The 21,332-nt window shown below is 35.7% G+C and overlaps 2 protein-coding genes across 2 annotated transcripts in view; both read left to right on the top strand.

The window, feature by feature from the left end:
* The first annotated feature begins 86 nt into the window (after positions 1-86).
* On the top strand, positions 87-11,674 carry LOC117324093 (enolase-phosphatase E1-like). The gene is made up of 6 exons (XM_033879746.1): positions 87-310; positions 2,088-2,189; positions 3,442-3,632; positions 3,947-4,079; positions 6,596-6,719; positions 9,326-11,674. The coding sequence occupies exons 1-6, from the start codon at positions 194-196 to the stop codon at positions 9,610-9,612; spliced, it is 954 nt and encodes a 317-aa protein (XP_033735637.1). The 5' UTR covers positions 87-193; the 3' UTR covers positions 9,613-11,674.
* An 8,247-nt stretch (positions 11,675-19,921) lies between these two features.
* LOC117324094 (pecanex-like protein 1) overlaps positions 19,922-21,332 on the top strand; it is a 41,277-nt gene continuing 39,866 nt past the window's right edge. The window contains exon 1 of the mRNA XM_033879747.1: positions 19,922-20,198. Within this exon, the coding sequence (XP_033735638.1) occupies positions 20,046-20,198 (153 nt within the window). The 5' untranslated portion in view covers positions 19,922-20,045. The remainder of the gene's footprint in view (positions 20,199-21,332) is intronic.

Raw genomic sequence — 21,332 nt, forward strand, 5'->3', positions numbered from 1 at the left:
GGAAATTGTTACAGTAAACGGCCTGAGTGCTACATTGATGGAATGGCCATCATATTGAAAACGAGACAACCTTATGAAACTAGGGCGCCATCTGGTAACCAATCGGCTCGCACCTGGTCCATTTGTTCTTTGTCTGAATAGCGTTGTGCTGACACTTTCGCTCGAAGTGCCTACTGTTGGCCATTCCCAGAAGATGGAGGCTCAACAAGTTCAAAAACGGTCGGTAGACGAAGCGGAAGCGTTACTTGACGGCGTCTCAGCAGTTGTCGTTGACATCGAAGGAACAACCACTCCGATATCGTTCGTCAAGGTAAGACCGATGCCGGCATCTACACACATGCATACCGGTCCTCTGCCACCATCATGCTCATCTTCCTGTTTGTACAGATAAGGCATGCATCGATAGCAGTTATTCATACGGTTGGCGTCTAACGTCTAACGCAATATTTTAGTTGTTCCAGAGACGCTTATTGATGGTAAAGTGACGTGTGTTTCGATAGCAGTCAGCCTCTTGGGATAAACGGGTTTATTTGCCGAACTCCAAACTGGGATCTTTTTGTCAAAAATGTATCAAAACATACTTTTCAAATATTGACGATTGATTTACTGTCATTGTCATGAAACCAATAAATGTTTCAAATTTGTTAAAACAGTAGCACCCGCATAATATACATGTAAAACATTAACTTATCAACAAGATTTTAAGTAAATGATATCATGTGAGGAAGAGTTGTCTTTCTTAGGTTGAGAATGCTGTGCATAGAACCAATGATTTGTATTGATTTACGTATACTTGCTAGAGCTTCCTGAAACTGAATGCTATGAACACTTACTACTTTTCTAATTCTGCTGATTTAGTGTCCTCATTTGTCATTTCGAATATTTTGACAATGGTGGGTGCAAAATGTGCCATTACAAAGCATGTTAAAACAAATATGGGTATAAGTTAAAGACCACAGTTTATAAAATAGAATATGTAAAGATTGTTAAATCTAGAAAAATACGGACAATATCAATAAGGTTAAAATAATTGTATCTATGGCTTTATGTTAAGAAGGGCAGATTTGAAAGATTTTAATGATGTTGAGTGAATAATTTCAGGAAAGAGTCTCCTGCCAAATTGATTATTGTATGAGGGAAGTATGATATTTCTGTTCTGTGTTTTGTTGTGGAGTAAGGAATAGTAATAGTCTTGTGGCAATTGATATAAAGAAAGTCTTGTTAAGGGCAAAAGTTTATATTTTGGACTAGTTGCAACTTTAGCAACTTAGTTGTATCAAATTTTGTATAGTGTTGTTAGACAAGCATTTCTTCTAGTGTCTAGGAGGCAGAGTGGTTCAGGTGTCCTGACACGTTATCACATGCCCTCCACTTCTGGGTTGCGAGTTCGAAACCCACATGAGACAGTTAACTGGTACTGACCGTATATAAAGGCTGGTGTTTTTTCTATGGGTACACTGGCTTTCCTCCACCTCCAAACCCTGGTACGTCCTTTAATGACCCTTGCTGCTAAAAGGAAGTTGAGCAAAATAAACCAAACTAAACCAAGAGTCTTAATGTGGCTAACTTACAGGGCTCAAAGTGGATATTTTTACCAGATGGCCTATTTGGATACCAAGTCTTAAAATCTTAAGTGCCATGAATTTGAAAAGTTAGTCGCCGGCCAAGTTGTCTTAACTTTTAAAAAAATCTTTTAATAGTACAGTGAAAGATCTCTCTGTAACATTTTCGATTGTGAACATCATTTTAGCATTGATTGCAACCTTTGAAAGATTAACACAATCGCAAATACAAAAAAAAATTAGGGGCTATGCAGGTGCCTTATAGAGCAATAACTGGTCGCTAATGCTGAATTTAAGGCACCATGGCCACTAAAATAGGCGCCAATTTTAGCCCTGACTTAGATTTCCAAGCATCTTCCCCACACTAGATCTATTTCCATGTCTCTACATTGGAACACTTCTATTTTGTTGATGTCATTTTCCAAATAGCAAGCACCTTATAATTATCTGATCAAATAGTCAGGTATACAATTGTGTCATCCACAAATAGTTATGCTGTAAAAGCAGTATATTTTTATATTTCAGAAAGTATTGTTCCCTTACATCACCGAGAATGTAGAAACATACTTGAAGAATAGATTTGATGATGACGAAACAAAGGAAGACATAGCAGCACTTCGTGAACTGGTAAGAAAGAGAGAGAAAAAAGTAAAACAGTAACCAGATATCATATAAATGGAATATGAACTGCCATCTATAAAAAAAAACTATACATGCTCTTTTGATTAAAAAAACCTATCCTGTTAAGTTTGGGGTCTCACCTGAGGGACTGATTTCCAAATATTCCGAAAAGCATTTAAAAAACAGGTTTTTTTGTGTCACTTATGACCGATGTTGTTGCCTTTCCAACAGCAGCGTCAATAATGTTAAAGTTTTGCGTTCCGCTCTGTTTCTGATAAAGCTGGACCAACAAAACCCGAGATGTAGCAGGGGTAGTAGAGCCTACTTTACTTAAAATATTTCATGGATTTTTAGGGCAAAATGTGAAAATGCTATGATATTGACAAAGCGGGACAGGATACACATGTAATTACACGTAATTCTTGTTTAAAAGATGTACCATAACATTACATTCCATGAATTATCACTTTGAAAAAAAGTATGCTCTTAATTTAACAAAATTTCTGAAACAACGTATTATTGCAAAATTGTTGCATTTTAAGGATTTGTAGACCATCAGTTTCTGTGTAGACTTTGTAGACTATTGAAAGATTATAAAACATTACCAAAAGAAGTTAGCAAAAAAAAAACAAAAAAACCCAAAAATTATTGGTGGTTACTGAATTTAATTTTCCAAGCAATTTTCTGTAAAGTGTATAGGAACTTATGGATGTCAGTATAGTTATTAGACTACATTGGTACTAGGAATAATGGAATATATAATGCATTTCCTGTGAATAAACAGTAAGAAATGAACAGGCTGGGAACAAATCTTTTGTGTTGTTTTGGTGAATGGAAAAGTCTCATTTTTTGAGCCAACAATGTGACTCATACTGAAAAGGTGTATACAGAAGGAAAAAAAAATGTTTCAAAAAGTACAAAATTCTGATGGAGACTGTGTAGTACAATAAGTGTAGATGCAAACATAAACACTTGACTTTTAATGAAACATTTTTCGTTTGTTCAATTTATGTGTTACTTTCTTTGAAATTATCCGATAACAACTAGGTGTAGAGCTATATGTTAAGTTGTTTATTATATAATTACAACAACTTAACTGTCCCTTTTCCTATTTAATGTCCCAAATATACCAAAGAGGAAATTTGTTCATTTAACAACAATTATTCGTTCCCTCTTGACAATTATCAGAAAATGTAGAATTCATTCAACCAAAACATGAATTTGAAATATAATGTCATTTATATAATTTCGTTTTTAGTCTTGTAAGGATATTGCTGAAAAGGTGGAAGGATGCACAGAGATTCCTAATGGAGAAGCTGATGAAGTAATCAAATGCTGTGTTGAGAACATCAAATGGCAGATGTCACAAGACCGCAAGTCTACAGCTCTGAAACAACTGCAGGGACACATGTGGAGAGAGGGCTATAAAACAGGCAAAATCAAAGCCATGTATGTTTAGAAAAACAAAACATTTTTGTATTGGTCCATTATCGAAGAACATTTAAAACACTTGTGTTATTCTAAATAACACAAGTAGATGTTTAACATTTTATATTTTGATTTATGAATTTTTCAAAACATGTTACCCTAACACTAGATGTTTAATATAGAATATAGTGGATGAAAATTAGAAATAAAATTCAGAAATTGATAGGTTGTAGGCTAATTTCTGACTTTGGTAATAAATGGCAGTTGATGCTGATGTTAAATATATACAAGGGTTTTTTAAAATAGTAGATCATTTCTGTATGTTTTTGTTCAAGGATTTATGATGATGTGGAACCAGTGATCACACAACTGATAGATGAGGGGGTGTCTGTGTATGTCTACTCGTCGGGAAGTGTGGAAGCACAAAGACAACTCTTTAGTCATGTGGAGGAGGGAGATATCACAGATGTAAGCTACTTAGATAATTCCTTAGCTTTATATGAAATGAAAAGCACATTTTGCTTATGCTACAAAGGCGCAAGGCGTAATGATTTTCATCTATCAGTTATGCTAATGGGGATTTTCAATTTCTTCAAAGCTCCATGCACTTGGGACAACAACTCACTTTGATGCCGATGTATTGACACATTCAAGATACAAACAAGGGGTGTTCCAAAAATAACTTCATCTGCCTTAATTTTTCCTAAATTACAAGTGTTTCATCCTTTAAAATTCCTCTGGCCTTCAAAATACTCCCCACCTGCCTGAATACACATTTTTAATCACTCAATCCAATTTTGAAAACAGAATTCATAATTTTCAATGGGAACACTCATTAAGTACTGATAAACAGCAGACCCAAGGGCATTTCTCCACTTGTATCTCTTTCCAGTCAGTTGGAATTTGAGTTTTGGAAACAAAAAATAGTCGCAGGGGCTCAAATCTGGTTAAAATGGAGGATGTGGAAGGACAGAAACTTTTTCAGGCTCCCAAAAACTTAGTAACAATGCTTGTCTTATGAGCAGGGGCATTATCATGTAAAAGTCGGAAGGTACCGGAGTCCTGTGCTTGGGCAGCGGCGTTTGTAGCAGGACTTCAATTTTTTCAGAAAAACATTTTTGTAAAATTTTGCTGTTACTGTTCTGCCTTTTGGTACCAGATTTTGTATTACTAGTTCCTTATTGTCACAGACAATCACAAACAAAACTATACCTTGGACGTTTTGCATTTTTTGTGGCCCAAATTCTGTTTGAACGTTTTCGCTTTGGCTCAAAGGCTCATAGTAAACCCATGTCTCATCACCAGTGACGAAATTGTCGAAAGCCTTTTTGGTATATTTGCATTTGAAACACAGGTCTTTTATTCTTCTGTTAGCAAATGGGGTGTCCACCTTGCATTTATTTTCTCAAGATGAAGATGTTTCTTTAAAATACTATGAGCTCATGCTGAAGACAAATTTGACCACCGTGCTTAATCTCTAACAGTGTGTCCGGCATCTTTTTTCAGCATATTACTGATTTTTTCTATGTTGCTTTTCGTCATTGTTGATGCAGTAAGACCTGGTCGAGCAGCATCTTTGAGTTGTTGCTGACCGCTTTTAAACTTAACAACCCACCTACAAAAAGATCTGTGAGACATTTGACCCTCCCCATAAATATCACACACCTCATTGTGAATATCTATAGGCTTTATGCCGAGTAACGATCGACCTTTTATATAGGCCCTAGTTTCAAGCACATCTGAAGCTATTCTACCAGTCATTTCATATATAGTGTAATGAATACGTTATAAATCAATGTGCACTGTAGCAATGTCAGTGAACGAATGAACTGGAGTTTAATCTGTGTTATGCTTCAGTATTATTCTATTGACTGGTTTTGAGTACATTGCACACAATTTTTAACAAAAGAATGTACAAATGACGTTATTTTTGGAACACCTCTTGACACAATGATTATTTGGAAAATGGCCTGATCAATTTATACACTTTAAGCTAGGGTTAACCTCATTTTCACAAGGACCATTTTCAAAAGAACCATTTTCTACCTGTATTCATTACAGACTAAAAGTATATTGTAAACAAACGTAATTGAGTTGCATGGTAATTGCATGTATAACTATATAATGTAGGTTTTTAGGTCACCTGAGACAAAGCCTGAAGTGACCTATTCTAACCGCCTTTTGTCCGTCGTGAACTATATGGTCCGGACCGTCCAGGGGCCTGAGGGGCTGGGCGAAAAAAAGGGTCAAATTGACTGAAATTTCAGAAATCTTCTGCTCAATCTCAGATATGGTAGAATCAAATTCTCTTCACAGAAAGAAAGGTCTTAGATCCTTTACCAAAATTATGAATTTCATGACCCTGGTGTCTCATGTTTCCCCCTGGGGAGGGGGTAAAGTTTACTATAGTTTTTATAGGGAAATCACATTTTTGACTATAATTTGTTTGATTTGTATTGGAATTCATTCTAACTTTGTTAACATTGTCAGCATCGGAGGACAGCTCGATGGTATGCACATGTTAACCTTGACAGACCACCAGAGGCTTATATTTATACGCAGGGCCAAAAAGGGTCAAATTAACTGAAATTTCAAAAAATTCATTCTCAAAACCAAAATGGAAGGGTCTTAATGTGATTTACCGAAATTGTGAATTTCATGAACCTGGAGTCTCACGTCTGCCTCTAGGGAGGGAGGTAAACTTTACTACAGTTTTTATAGGGAAATCACAATTTTGACTATCGTTTGTTTGATTTGTATTTGAATACATTCTAACTTTGTTAACATTATCAGCATTTGATGACAGCTTGGTGGTATGCACATGTTGGCCCTGACTGACCAACTGGGCTTATGGGCGGGGCCAAAAAGGGTCAATTGAATTACCTTAAATATTTAAAAAATAATGTGACCGTTAAGGCCCATGGGCCTCTTGTTTAAACTGCAAATTTATGTGAAAATAAAGCACATTATTTTGTTGATTTCAGTTGTTCACAGATTTCTTTGACACGGCAATTGGCTGTAAGACTGAATGCAGCAGTTATACCACCATCTCACAAAAAATAGATGTGACACCTGACCAGATTCTTTACCTCACAGATAACCCAAAAGGTTTGTGACAAAGTATTGCCAAAGGAAAAAGTAGATGTTATTTTTTTTTCTCTGTGTAGCTTAATGTTAATAACTGTTTTGTTATACATTGGAACTTTGTTAACTCGAACTTGGAAAACTCAAATACCCTAATGAACTCGAAGTACTTCGTCAGTCCCGGCCGAATTCTATCCTAGTGAAAAAAGCTCAGAAAACCAGAATTCGGAGTGAAAATTTGGTCCCAACAATAAAAATCCTGCTTGAAATGATCAAATAACTCGAGGTATCGTTTTGGAGTCTTCACAACGATTGGTGGTAAACACCGACATTTTTTCAACATCAAATTTCCTCGCTCGCTCAAACGGAACAAATCTCTTGACACACCAGTACTCGTCTGATGCTTTACTGGGGTAAAAATGAAACAGTCACTGCTACCTATTAAATCTTTTAAAAATCTGAAACAAATCAGATAACATGCCAACTCAGTAACAGTAACATTTTATACGCACATGCGCAGCTTATCTTTCTGTGCTAATACACATAGAAATGATGTTATTATCGGTAAAACGTAAGTAGGCCTATCAAACAGTATTTGATATATCCAATGTAAGGTAATGGTTCTGTGACATTTTACATATAATTGTGTTAAATTTAAACGATTATCTGATATGATTTTAATCAATTGTTATTCAGTTGATTTTCGTTTGATCATTTTTAGCTCACCTGGACCAACGGTCCGGTGAGCTTATGTCATGGCGCGGGGCGTCCGTCCGTCCATCGTCTGCTAACATTTGCTTCAAATCGCTACTTGTCAAAAAGTTCCTATTGGATTTTGACCAAATTTGGTCAGAAACATCCTTGGCAGAAGGGGATCAGATTTTGCATAAATGGGGCCAAAGGGGTGGGGCCTGATAGGGGAAATTAAAGCAATTCCTTTAAATTGCTACTAGTCATAAAGTTATGAATGGATTTGAACCCAATTTAGTCAGAAACATCCTTGGGGGAAAAGGAACAGATTTTGCATAAATGGTGACTCTAACCCCCAAGGGGCCAATGGAGCGGGGCCCAATAGGGGAAATAGAGGCAATTCCTTTAAATCGCTACGTGTCATAAAGTTATGAATGGATTTGAGCCCAAACTGGTCAGAAACATCCCTGGGGGAAGGGGAACAGATTTTTGCATAAATTGGTGACTCTGACCCCCAAGGGGCCAATGGGGCGGGGCCCAATAGGGAAAAGAGGTAATTCCTTTAAATCATTTCTAGTCATAAAGTTACAAATGGATTTGAACCAAATTTGGTCAGAGACATCCTTGCGGAAAGCAAAACAGATTTTGCATTAATGATGACTCTGATCCCTGAGGGGCCAAAGGGGTGGGATCCCTGAGGGGCAAAAGGGGTGGGGGGTGGGGCCCCATAGGGGAAATAAAAGTAATTCCTTTAAATCGTTACTAGTCATAAAGTTATAAATGCATGTTATAAAAACAATTCTTGAGGTCTTTCAGACCCTTAGAGAGTCTGGACTTTGTTATTTCTTTAAGCAGTTAGGATCCCCTCACTATTACCACATATAGCATTGTTTGAGATTGACAAATAAAATTAATTGAACATGAACATTTTTTTTTTGACAATTGGTCAAATCCAACCAGGTGAGCGATACAGGCCCCATGGGCCTCTTGTTCCTTTTGCAAGCATTACCGTTATTGAATGACTAAATAAAAGAAACTCTAAATTGACCGATAATGGCAAAACCACTCTTAAATAAGTATATATATATGACTGACAGAACAAAATATTACATATACATGTATTGACCCATCTTTACAATAAACTGGTGACAGAGCAGAGTTATAATGATCATATAGTGTTGACAAATATTGACCAACACTGCACCAAAAATGACAACTTGCTTAATTTGATCGCTTGGATAACTCTAAAGTTTTCTCATGGTCCCATCTAGTTCAGGTTAGCAAAGTCCTTTCAAAAACATTACAGTGGAAAAAAGTTACCTCTCACCACTTTGCCGGTTTATCAGTTAATTCTACGAAGTTTTGAATATTTGTAGAATTGCAACTGTTTTGTAGTCATTCTATGAAGTTTTGAATATATATGTATGATTGAAAACTGTATTGTAAAAAACTATTTTTGAGTTTGTATGCTAACATTAACATCATAGTGAAGTTTAAAGCAGGGTTGCCACCCTCTATAGAGATGCCAAAGAAGGGGATCTCCCACCAAGAGATTAGCACAGCGACATTTTAACAACATAAAATTGTTTTTGAGCAGTAATTTTCATAATGAAATACCCAAAATTATTGTATTAGTCTAACAGGATAAAGAATAAAAGTGCAAATTCAAGGAAATTGAGAAATATACAAATGTATATGAATACATTTATATTGAATATTATAGGAAATGTTTTTCTTTTTGATTTTTGGTTTTGGTCTCACTTAGGATTTTTTAATCATTTTCTGAAGGTAAGTCAGTTCAAAATCAAATTGATGTCAAAGGCCAAATTCAGTTCTTTGAAGACCAATGTTGACATGCTTAATGTCAGTGACATCTCATATTTATAATTACAATGTATTTATATTAACAAGTCACTGCACATGTCAATCTTTTTTTACAGAGGGTGCAGCATCTATGCAGGCAGGGTTCAGAGTAGCATTGGTTGACCGTGAAAAAAACCCACTCATCACAAAGCAGGATCACTGTGACTTCCTTGTGATATCATCCTTTGGAGAACTCTTTGGTGAGGATGACATGGACCACAAGAGACTTGAAGGAAATGGAGACCTAGATGCCAGCGATGAAGAAGTGGATGAGGATTGTGGTGATTTGGATGACGATGATGATGACGATGACGATGATGAAGTGGACGAAGAGGAGGAAGACTTAGGAGAGGAGGATGACTAGTGTGATGGTTCAACAAGTGGTTGTTGATACATGGATATTTGTCTCATATTACAGTCCTCATCACTCGCAGCCAGTCTGACATTGCATGTGGAGAGAATGGTGAATGTATTAGAATGGGGAAAGGATGTGTACAACAACTGTATCATTCACATTATTTATATTTAGTTACATCAAATGCAGGATTAGAAGATTTTTTTCCTATAATTGTTTCAAGGTACATCTTCTTTCAATTAATTGAAGTCTTGCCATGAAAATTAATCAAATGCTCTTAGACCAACTTTGGTCTGTGAATCTTTTTCATTCTATATTTGGACATATTTTATATACTTTTTACAACTAATTTATTCTATTAATTTATGCCTGTTGCTTTTTTTATCTTTATAAAGCATAAGAGGTTTGTTTGATCTATTCGTTTGTATGGAATCACGTTTGGCAAAGTGATTTATTCTCCATACTGTTTTTTTTATATATTTTTAAATTTGCTGAAATAAAATTTGTTAGTTTCTTATTTTTAATTTGTGAGTCCAGTTTATCTGTCAGAATTGTTATGATTTATTTGTGTACGTGATCATATAATCTTTTTTTTTTTTTTTTTTTTCTCTAACATTGGTTTAGATCAACAACATTGACTGTTAGTTTATTGGTAAAATGGCAGATGTTGCTGTTAAATGGCTATGTAGGTGCTTTAGTACCCTAGCTGTTTCTTGGTTTGTTCATATAGTAGTTATGTTTGAAGTGCTTTGGTACTTAAGTCATTCTTGGAGTGTATGTAAGATTTTTACTCATAAATACCTTCTCTGAGGCAACTACATATATAAATATTGTTTTCTAAGTCTGTACAAACCAGTGTTCTATGAATGGATCTTTAGTCCAGGGTATCCCTATATTTTTACTGTTAATAAATGTTATCAAGCTATTTTCTATGAAAGTATTTGTAATTCTCAATTTTTCATAACCTAAGTTTTTTTTCAGCATTAAAAATCATTTTTCAATCCCACAAGGTAGAAATTGTCTCTATATCTTTTCACAAAGGACATGTATGTGTTGCTGTATGATTTAAGTGAAAATTGTTGAAAAAACTAATGAGTCAACAAAGGTGGATGTATTAAAACATGTACAAAATTTTGTTGTGCATGAAACATTAATTTAAATGCATATTGAAATTTTTACACTACATAACAGCACGAAATTACCAAATTTTTGCGAGGTAAAATAATGATTCGTCAAAATATCCAGCAATAGGAGGCCTGTGTCTGTATTCTCCATTCTAGTTCCACTCTAGCCAGGAGTGTGAATATATAAGTGATGTTTGTCGTTTACTCTTCATTACACTTTACATAGGATTTAGTATCATTGTTGTGTTCAAATATACATGTATTCATATTTTTTATGTTGGGTCATGTGCAAACAAAAATGGAAAAAAAAAATTAGGTGTTCCGTAGTCCTGTGTCAATTCTTCTAAACTTTGTGTAGAGGACTGGTCCATCTCAGTAAAGTGGAAATCTGATCTTGGTGTTTTCATAAATAGGATGTTCATTTTCAGGTGCTTGAATTTATCATGTATACTATACAGACAACAATATTGGTATATTGAGTATTTTGCATGCAAATCCAAGCCAGATTTACATTCTTGGAAAAGATGTATTCGAGAATGTAATCCTAGAAATATTTATGTAAAACATATGTCGCAGAATACCTACAATATATTACACAGATCAATGCAAGTTTGTAACATTATTTCTGTGTTCTTAACCAGGGTACTGGTTTGGGAAGATAAACCGCTACTGTTAACCAGTTGACCCAGGATAGGTGGTCTAGATATTGCAGCCGTCGTATATTTAATTATTTAGGACATTCTTTATGTTTAATACTTATTTTTTTATTGGTCCAATAAATTAAGCATTATGACATGGCAGTATTTATAGTGAATGGAATTTTGTCACTAATTTTGATGGCCATGTGCAATTCATTTGAAATATTTTTTACTGAAATATTTTTTGTTCATGAATAACATTTAATATTGTATGAAAATAAAAGTAGTTTTACAACCGTGTGTAAAATATCCTTGATTTGTGTTTTGATCAAGATTTAGTATGTTTGATTTTTAGCCCACCATCATCAGATGGCTGGCTATTCAAATCACCCTTCGTCCGTGATCCGTACATCTGACGGTAAAAAATCCTTGTTATCGCTATTTCTTAAAAAGAACTGGAGGAATATTCCTCAAACTTCATGTTAAGGTTCCCCTTGGTCCCTAGTGGTGCCAATTCAATTTGAATTTTTGATCAGAAAAAGAAAATGATTTGACTTGTTTTTCTTGAAAAGTTTATCAATTTTCACATTAATGTTTCTCTTGATCTTGTTTTCAGATTATTAGAGGAAAAGAAGAAAGAAGGGAAAGTAGAGAAAATATCAGTTTGACATGTGATAAATGGTGGGCACCAAGATCCTTCTTGGATCTCTCTTCTTCCTTCTTCAAGGCACATGGAATTACAATGATATAAAGGATATATACGAAATAGGAATAAAACTAGAAAAAAAAAACTAACAGTATGTATCATAAGTATGAAAGTCCATAAACATAAATGTATATATTGTTGCTAACCCATGCTCATGGTTTGTACCAACCATTTTGACATCTCGATCATCAATGAGATAGCATTGTGAATTCCCTGTAACAGAAGTGACGTGGTTGACGATATAAAACTATGAAGATGTTTTTATCCGACTGCGAGACGGACAAACCTCAATTGTCAATATCAGTTTTCTTTAGGGAGCAAATATTTAGATAACATCAATTTTGTGTGTTGAATGCAATATGTACATTGATACAACACCGTCATCTTTATTCTTGTTATAACAACACCACACCATCTTTGTTCCTGTTAATACACCACACCATCTTTGTTCCTGTTAATACAACACGTCATCTTTATTCTTGTTATAACAACACCACACCATCTTTGTTCCTGTTAATACAACACGTCATCTTTGTTCTTGTTATAACAACACCACACCATCTTTGTTCCTGTTAATACAACACATCATCTTTGTGCTTGTTATAACATCACCACCATCTTTGTTCCTGTTAATACAACATGTCATCTTTGTTCCTGTTAATACAACACGTCATCTTTGTTCCTGTTAATACAACACCACACCATCTTTGTTCCTGCTAATACAACACGTCATCTTTGTGCTTATGCAATATACCGCCATCTTTGGTAAATTATTGCTTTAAAACCCTACTCTTCTTTAACCCTTGGTTGGATTACATCCAAATTTGGTTTGAATTGTTATAAGAGGATGGAAATCACAATTTTTATAAGTGATTCTTATGGGGCAGAAGGGCGATCGAGGCCCCTTTAATGCCTTAATTGATTGCAACAATATTTAGTATGAAACATCATTGGGGAAGGGAAATCCCCAATTGATATAAATGAGGCTTGTCCGACCGATAGGGACAGGGGGACATGCCCCAAAAATGGGAACTTGGCTGAAATTTTGCTTTAAGATGCTTCTCCTCTGTTAAGCCAAAAAGGATAAAAACCAGATTTGATCTGAAACATAACTGCCTGCATATAAATAATTTATGGTAATGATGCTGGATTGAGTGTGTCCCCGCTGTAAGTGTTTGTCAGATGACCGTTAAGGCCCATGGGCCTATTGTTTTCTGTTCTTTATCCTTGATCTTGTTATCTTTATTATATTCTGAACGGCCAACCTTTGAAAAAAAGAGTATCGTATTGAAAACTATTGACTGGCGAAGTTGACATACACCGAAAATGTCCTCGGTGCCAATAAGTCGAAGAACAAATGGGTCCTTTGAACATCTAACATGTTGTAGCTTGTACTCGGCGTAAGGAAACTACGGACATTGGTGTCGCCCCAAGATACACCCCAGTTGTAAAGTTTTGGAAGGAATAGGTCTACGTGTAAAGAAAACGCGCAAAGGCACGTCATTCTGGATTCTGTCTCAAAGGAACAAAAGAAGAAAAGGGAAGGGGGTGTAACCATTTATTAGACGCAGCAAACAAGCAGGAGCTTTACATTGGTCCGTTTTATCGTCCGTTTTCATATATCAGTCTGGTGTCGATAAAACGTCACAATATTTTGAACTTACATACTTATTGTTTTTCACTGAAATGGAAACCTACACTTACCAGAGATAAAAGGAAATGGAAGAGGTATACAAACACTTTCTATGGTATTTTTCAACATTCCATGATTACTTTTATCTTTTCCGGTATCTTATTAGAGTAAAATAAGTTATCTGCTTTTTTCTATCAGCTTACAGTAACTCACCAGTTGTCCTATAATGAGAGAATGGGTATTGATTTGGCTGTCTTACCAATGAGTCGATGCGTGACATACTAGTTTCCAAAAGTGTTTAAAATCTTTCACAGCAAAATTATCAATGACGTCATTAATGTTTTCATAAAACTGTCTTGGCATACTTCATATTGTTTACCTCGTGTCTCTGTTGAATTTCAGAATGTGGCGTAGACGACTAAATCTACGAAGTTGTGTAGCTTACCCCAGTCATGATTCCCCTCCGTAATTCTGAATTAACCAGAGTTTATCACTAACAGTCACGTGTTTCTTCAGTATGCATATAGACTAGCAAGCTCCCGACAGGATGGGGTAAACAATTTAATAAGTTTGAACTAAATTACAATTTATGACATTGGTTAAATCAAAAAGAATAACAGTATAGTTAAATCTATGATTTAAACTTTAAACAGATCAATGCTAATGTTGGCTCCTTAGGAAAATGCAGATAAGATACGAATTACTAGTATAAATCAGTTTAATCCATATGACTTCACCCCCGTTACTCTAAATCTAAAAATGAATATCTTCAGCTATATAGACCATTACTCCTCTACTAAAACATTTACTCATTGTCTAGTTGGACATCATTCCGTACTTCGACTTTACAGGAAGTGATATCGGGTCGGTCCCCACCGGTTCGCGGTAACTTGACATGGTTTTGTGTATAATTACACGTTGTCTGTATGGGTTATCTGTTGGATACATAGAATGACCTGTGGAAACTGATTTCATTACGAAAGGTTTTCTTTTAGTTTCTTAACTACAGTTGTCGCGCTTTGTGTCGATCTTCGAGTCACACTTTCACCTGAAAACAATCTCTGAAACAAAAGTATACAACTGGCCAACATAAATGTTTCATGATGTGACTGTTTTCTACAAAATTTTCGTGAAAAATCTATGTCCGATATCAATTCAGTTCTATTTATTTATTGACGTTTAGCTTTAGCTCATCAGTAACACACTACAATACATTGAGGATGAAAACCCCTTTTACAAATGTTAACCAGTTAAATGATACTACAAACAATTCAGAGTTCAGTTACGTTATATATTGTAAACAATAGCTGATCCTTGTATCCATCAGAAAAAACCAGACAGACGGCGTAGTACACAAAATAATGTCAAACTGGCGCGGAGATTAACCTGGTTGTACATTATCAAAGCCACATGTGTAATAAGGATCCTTTACCAGAAATTTTATAACCGAGTCTTTTTAGCCCACCATCATCAGATGGTGGGCTATTCAAATCGCCCTGCGTCCGTGGTCCGTCGTCCGTCCGTCCGTCCGTCCCTCCCTCCCTCCGTCCGTCCGTCCGTCCGTCCGTCCGTAAACAATTCTTGTTATCGCTAATCCTCAGAAAGTACTGAAGGGATCTTTCTCAAATTTCATATGTAGGTTCCCCTTGGTGCCTAGTTATGCATATTGCATTTTGGGAGTGATCGGAAAACAACATGGCCGACAGGCAGCCATCTTGGATTTTGACCATTGAAGTTTGTTATCGCTATTTCTGAGAAAGAGCTGAAGGGATCTTTCTCAAATTTCATATGTAGGTTTCCCTTGGTGCCGAGTTATGCATATTGCATTTTGGGACCGATCGGAAAACAACATGGCCGACAGGCAGCCATCTTGGATTTTGACAATTGAAGTTTGTTATCGCTATTTCTAAGAAAGTACTGAAGGGATCTTTCTCAAATTTCATATGTGGGTTTCCCTTGGTGCCTAGTTATGCATATTGCATTTTGGGACCGATCGGAAAACAACATGGCCGACAGGCAGCCATCTTGGATTTTGACCATTGAAGTTTGTTATCGCTATTTCTGAGAAAGTACTGAAGGGATCTTTCTCAAATTTTATATGTAGGTTTCCCTTGGTGCCTAGTTATGCATATTGCATTTTGGGACCGATCGGAAAACAACATGGAGGACGGGCAGCCATCTTGGATTTTGACCATTGAAGTTTGTTATTGCTATTTCTGAGAAAGTACTGAAGGGATCTTTCTCAAATTTCATATGTAGGTTTCCCTTGGTGCCTAGTTATGCATATTGCATTTTGGGACCGATTGGAAAACAACATGGCCGACGGGCAGCCATCTTGGATTTTGACCATTGAAGTTTGTTATCGCTATTTCTGAGAAAGTACTGAAGGGATCTTTCTCAAATTTTATATGTAGGTTTCCCTTGGTGCCTTGTTATGCATATTGCATTTTGGGACCGATCGGAAAACAACATGGCCGACAGGCAGCCATCTTGGATTTTGACCGTTAAAGTTTGTTATTGCCATTTCTGAGAAAGTACTGAAGGGATCTTTCTCAAATTTCATATGTAGGTTCCCCTTGGTGCCTAGTAATGCATATCGCATTTTGGGACTGATCGGAAAACAACATGGCCGACAAGCAGCCATCTTGGATTTTGACAATTGAAGTTTGTTATCACTATTTCTCAGAAAGCACTGAAGGAATCTTTCTCAAATTCCATATATATAGGTTCCCCTTGGTGCCTAAATCTTAAATTTTATATATAGGTTTCCCTTGTTTGAAAAGTACTAGAGGTTTCTTCTGAGTTTACACAGATTAGTAAGACTTAGAAGAAGAGAAAAGTAGAGAAAAGATCAATCTGACATGGAACCTATAAAGAACATTCAATGGTGGGCGCCAAGATCCCTCTGGGATCTCTTGTTTACATTTAGATGGAAGACAGTAACCTCTTTCTGTTCTAATTCAGGCCAGGAATGCAGTTTCAATGGAAAAAATTGTGGATGCTTTGGCATACAAGCATACATGGTAGCTTCGCCATTGATAGGGCTATTTTTAAATGACATCTCTGTTTCGGAGGATAATCCTCATTGTTTATGTAAGCAGTTTTCGAATACCTAACAACAGGAAAACAAAAAGTAATATACATGAAGTTAGACTCATTTTAAGTAGGGTGTCCCTACTGCCACTCTGTACAAAACTAACTATATATTTCTTTTTTGTAAATAGACACTCTCGGTTTTGAAGATATTAATGCACAGGGTAAAGCAAAGAGGTTTTAAAACTGATATGAAGTACACTGGCTATGCTATGTTTGGTTTATAGCCCCATGAACAGACATGGCCATTTGGGGTCATATACTACCAACATGTGAAGGTATGTAAGAATAGAAACACAAGAGAAAAATAAACTCGTCCATGTACTTAAACGTGCATTATTTGTATCAAAAGTGACAATAGGTTTTGAGCATTACAGATTATTGTGTATGAGTACAATTAAGTATTACGTATACACGTATAATATAAACAATATCAAAAGATGTCGAAGAAAATTCCACGTTACGAATAACAAAACAAAACGTAATGAAAGTCTGAACTGAAGAGAGATATATAGTTCCAAAACTCAATGGTATGTACTGTACAATGTAGCTCTAAGTTAAGGCTGTACACATTTTGTTAGTCTGAATATATTAACCCTCGTGTACATATTAGTACAAAATGTTGGCTTCCATTAGAAAACACCCTTATTTCGTCTGTAAAACATGGAAGACACTGCACCTACAAAACATGCCTTTAACTGTTTGGCATGTGTATACAAAATCTGTACCAAAAAACTCTACATTTCATACTTGTACAATTAAAAAAACATTTATGGTGTACACCTACATCGAAGGGAATGATGTGAGAGTTGTTTGTGACCTATATCATTACTTGCGACAATAGTGTAACATACAGCTGTATGTAATGTCACCATGACACATACACTAATTCAACATGTGTAACAGATTTAGCATTACCAACAATTACAAACTGTCAGCCAACGCATACAGACTGACAGTAGACAAATTATCTTTTTAACGTTACTGTTGATGTGTATGATTTTACGTGCATAGCATGACATTTTTGAGGTAAACAACCACAAACATGTTTGATAAGAGATGTATTGTAAATCGTCAAGACTCAAAATTAACAAATATCCTGTGCATATATTACCTGTGTATGTAAAATCTATTTTATGTTAATTAATTGTTTAAATAATAAAACCAGCCATTAATATTATAAAACAAAGTGCGTTATCACTGAAGCACACCGAGTGTCTATCTCACCTGTAGATCTATAGCGATACATGTTACACAAATGTACTTTGTCTATACTCCAACAAGCAGGTACACGATAAGATTCTTTATCGTAAACGACTAACTTTGACTGCGATATGTGATAGTACTAGGAACATAGACACTTTACTTTTAACATGTCGTACCGGCTTTCTATTGGTGTGTAAGTGATAAGGAATGTTGACATTTTATTTCAGTAACGGTACAAAAAAAATCTGAAAGGGGCGAATTGTAATGCTCTATGTCTGATAACTCACTATTGTCTTCTACTCTTCTCCGAAGTCATCTGGGTGATGTAAACGTTAGCCATTTGTCTTCTACTCTTCTCCGAAGTCATCTGGGTGATGTAAACGTTAGCCATTTGTCTTCTACTCTTCTCCCAAGTCATCTGGGTGATGTAAACGTTAGCCATTTGTCTTCTACTCTTCTCCCAAGTCATCTGGGTGATGTAAACGTTAGCCATTTGTCTTCTACTCTTCTCCCAAGTCATCTGGGTGATGTAAACGTTAGCCATTTTCAGGTTAACCTTCCACAAATGTCGGAGGGAATGAGAAACATAATGTCAAATGATGAATACGCGGGATATGCTTTTTAAGAAATACTGAATAATACATAACCAACTTTTATTGATGAGCTGTTTATCTAATTATGGAAAATGCCAATGATATGTTTCGATATAGCGGTTAAAAAATGAATGTAAACAGAACAAGCAATAGTTCTCTAAAGAGTATAAGTGAAAAATTCTTGTTTTTCGGAAAACTGTAAGTGTAGCATAAAAAAACAAGAATTTGGACTCGGAAGGCAATACATCAAAAAAAGTTTACAAGATCCCAACCCAAACGTTTTCACAAATATTTCTAAACGATGAATTGATGGTATTGCTTGAAATATTTTTGTAAAATATAAGTTATAGAAAAATATCGTATATGGGCTAGTCAGACTTTTAAAAGGCCGGTAAAACATCAGAGACCTTCGGATTGTTCAAAATCTTGAAGATAGAGTTTATAGCAACATTTACATCACTTGTCTGTTAAATATGCGAAATGATAACAGTAATTTGAGTTTAGACCAACCGAAGACGAGGTTGGCTATCGGCATTCTTAAATCGAAACGAGATGAATGTCGTGGTGTATCATTTCATTCCGGATTTCCCTAGAAAATTATATCGTCTTGTTGTATAATGCCAAAAAGGGTTACATTCAGAAACTTTTTAATATAAAAATAATGAACATATAGTAAAGATCGAGGCACCTAAGCAATTAATGTTATCGAAAACTAGTAGATATAACTTAATTCTTTGACATCATAAAACATGTTTGATAAATGTAAAAAAAAAAAGTGAATAAATATTAAAACGACGCCTCACACAAAAATGACATGTTTCACCTAGCGGCCAAAATAACAGGTATACTCGTCGTTAGCCGAGGACGCATCGGCCTGTTTAGTGCTAGAATTCTTAAAGATATAAAACTTTCCAATCCTGTGTCAGCTGTACAATTTACAAAACTAGAGGACTTCAACATACATTATAAGCCCCTGAAGCCCTCATCACACACTAAAACATATTCCTGTATTTTTAACATTTTATCTGCACCCTGCACAAAAAAAACTAAAACACAATCACTGTAAATAACCCTTTCTTCACTACTCTGCGTTATGTAATAATAATCAGTACCGACGGAGCCCCCTTAAACCTAAAGAAGAATTCGATATTTCTACTTATGAAATGGCAATTGTACGTCTCTCCGATACTGATGCTGGGGTTGACTACTAGATCAACCACGTGTCACTTTAAAAACATTTATAAATTCCCGCCTTTCACACGCTAAAAATCGATCAAATACGAAGTACCGTTCCAAACGAGATCTTGACGAGACGTAAATGAAAAATGGCTTCCAACGAGACTAGTATACCGGAGACAATCGAATAATCATGTATAATGAAAGAGTAGAAAGCCAAAAAATGACTTGAAGTGTGCCACAAATATAACATCAACCCTTTATCTTTAAGATATGGGTTCTCACATTATCGATATCCTTCGGCAGGGGATATGGGCATCGTTGAGCGGAGGCTGGTTCTACGATCCACATCAAAACATCTTCTCCAACACTTTCCATCTGTATCTATGGATGGCCCTGCTCGTTGCCCCGCTGATCCTCCATCTTGTAAGTGATTTAAACATGACCCATCTTAAAGTTCATGTATGTCGATGTGTTTGTGTGTAACTGCTGTTTATATTGGACATTTACGTGTATTATTTGACGTATCATGACAAGCATATATAGGTTAACTTCCTACTTTCATTCTGTCATAATCATTCCTGTATGATTCATCAATTGCATATACAAGTAATCTGTTACTACGTTTTATAATACGTATAACTGAAGTTTACTTCAAAAAATATTTATAAAAACTAATGGGGAATATTACACCAGATTTTCACTTGCATTTCATCAACAAAACAAGAATCAACAATTTATTTTCACGAGTCCTTTTCATCTGCATTGCTAAAAACAATGCATATGAGTCCCACAGTGATATAGGCCTAGTATTTCTAGAAATTCTGTGAGTCCCATCAAAATTGTACAGTACTCGGGACAATCATCTAGATCTATCATTGGTTATATAGGTGTCTTGATATATTGTACAAATATACCGTATAGAGTATCTTTATTTTTACATGAGGTATAATATATATGGAGTAATATGAAAAATACCCTACCGGTGCTGGGGCTCAAACTACTACCAAGAGTGTTAGAGGATAACACGGAGAGAAACATTCCATATTTTTAACAATCACAGTACTTGTGCTCCAGATAACTTCAGGTCTAATGGACCTAATGCTTTGTCCTTTTTTGGGAATACATTATAATTAGGTCTGGGAATCAATAATTTCATGCTTAGATCAGTTCAGTGATTGCTCTTACCTATAACTTATTTCTTTGATATATGTATTGACTCCTTTTCAGACTGGATTCCTATCTGCGAAAAGTGCAAAAACTGATAACCACAGTGGTTGTTGTCATTTTTTGTTACTATTCATGATCATCTAAACATTTACATGCTTACCCGACAAGCGTCTCTGTCACATGAATTCTTATCTGCCAAAAATTGGAGTATACTATTTCGCTTGCATTATTTGCGAAGAATTGTGCCTAAATACGCATTCACGCAAGCTATCTGGAGCACTGAATCAGTGCTGCCATGTTCAAAATAGGTTACATGAAGTGGTAGAATGATGTAGCAAAGTGTTTTGTGTCAAAGTATTACTAACTTGGTGTGAATTAGTGATTGGACTT

This window comes from Pecten maximus, chromosome 3 (assembly GCF_902652985.1).
Source record: "Pecten maximus chromosome 3, xPecMax1.1, whole genome shotgun sequence".
NCBI classification, from domain to species: Eukaryota; Metazoa; Mollusca; class Bivalvia; order Pectinida; family Pectinidae; genus Pecten; species Pecten maximus.

Excerpts from the sequence above, each read along its gene's own strand:
- LOC117324093 (XM_033879746.1), top strand. The coding sequence starts at position 194 with ATGGAGGCTCAACAAGTTCAAAAACGGTCGGTAGACGAAGCGGAAGCG. Across the intron at positions 3,633-3,946 it reads ACAGGCAAAATCAAAGCCAT|GATTTATGATGATGTGGAAC; the intron begins GTATGTTTAGAA and ends TTTTTGTTCAAG. Across the intron at positions 6,720-9,325 it reads CCTCACAGATAACCCAAAAG|AGGGTGCAGCATCTATGCAG; the intron begins GTTTGTGACAAA and ends CTTTTTTTACAG.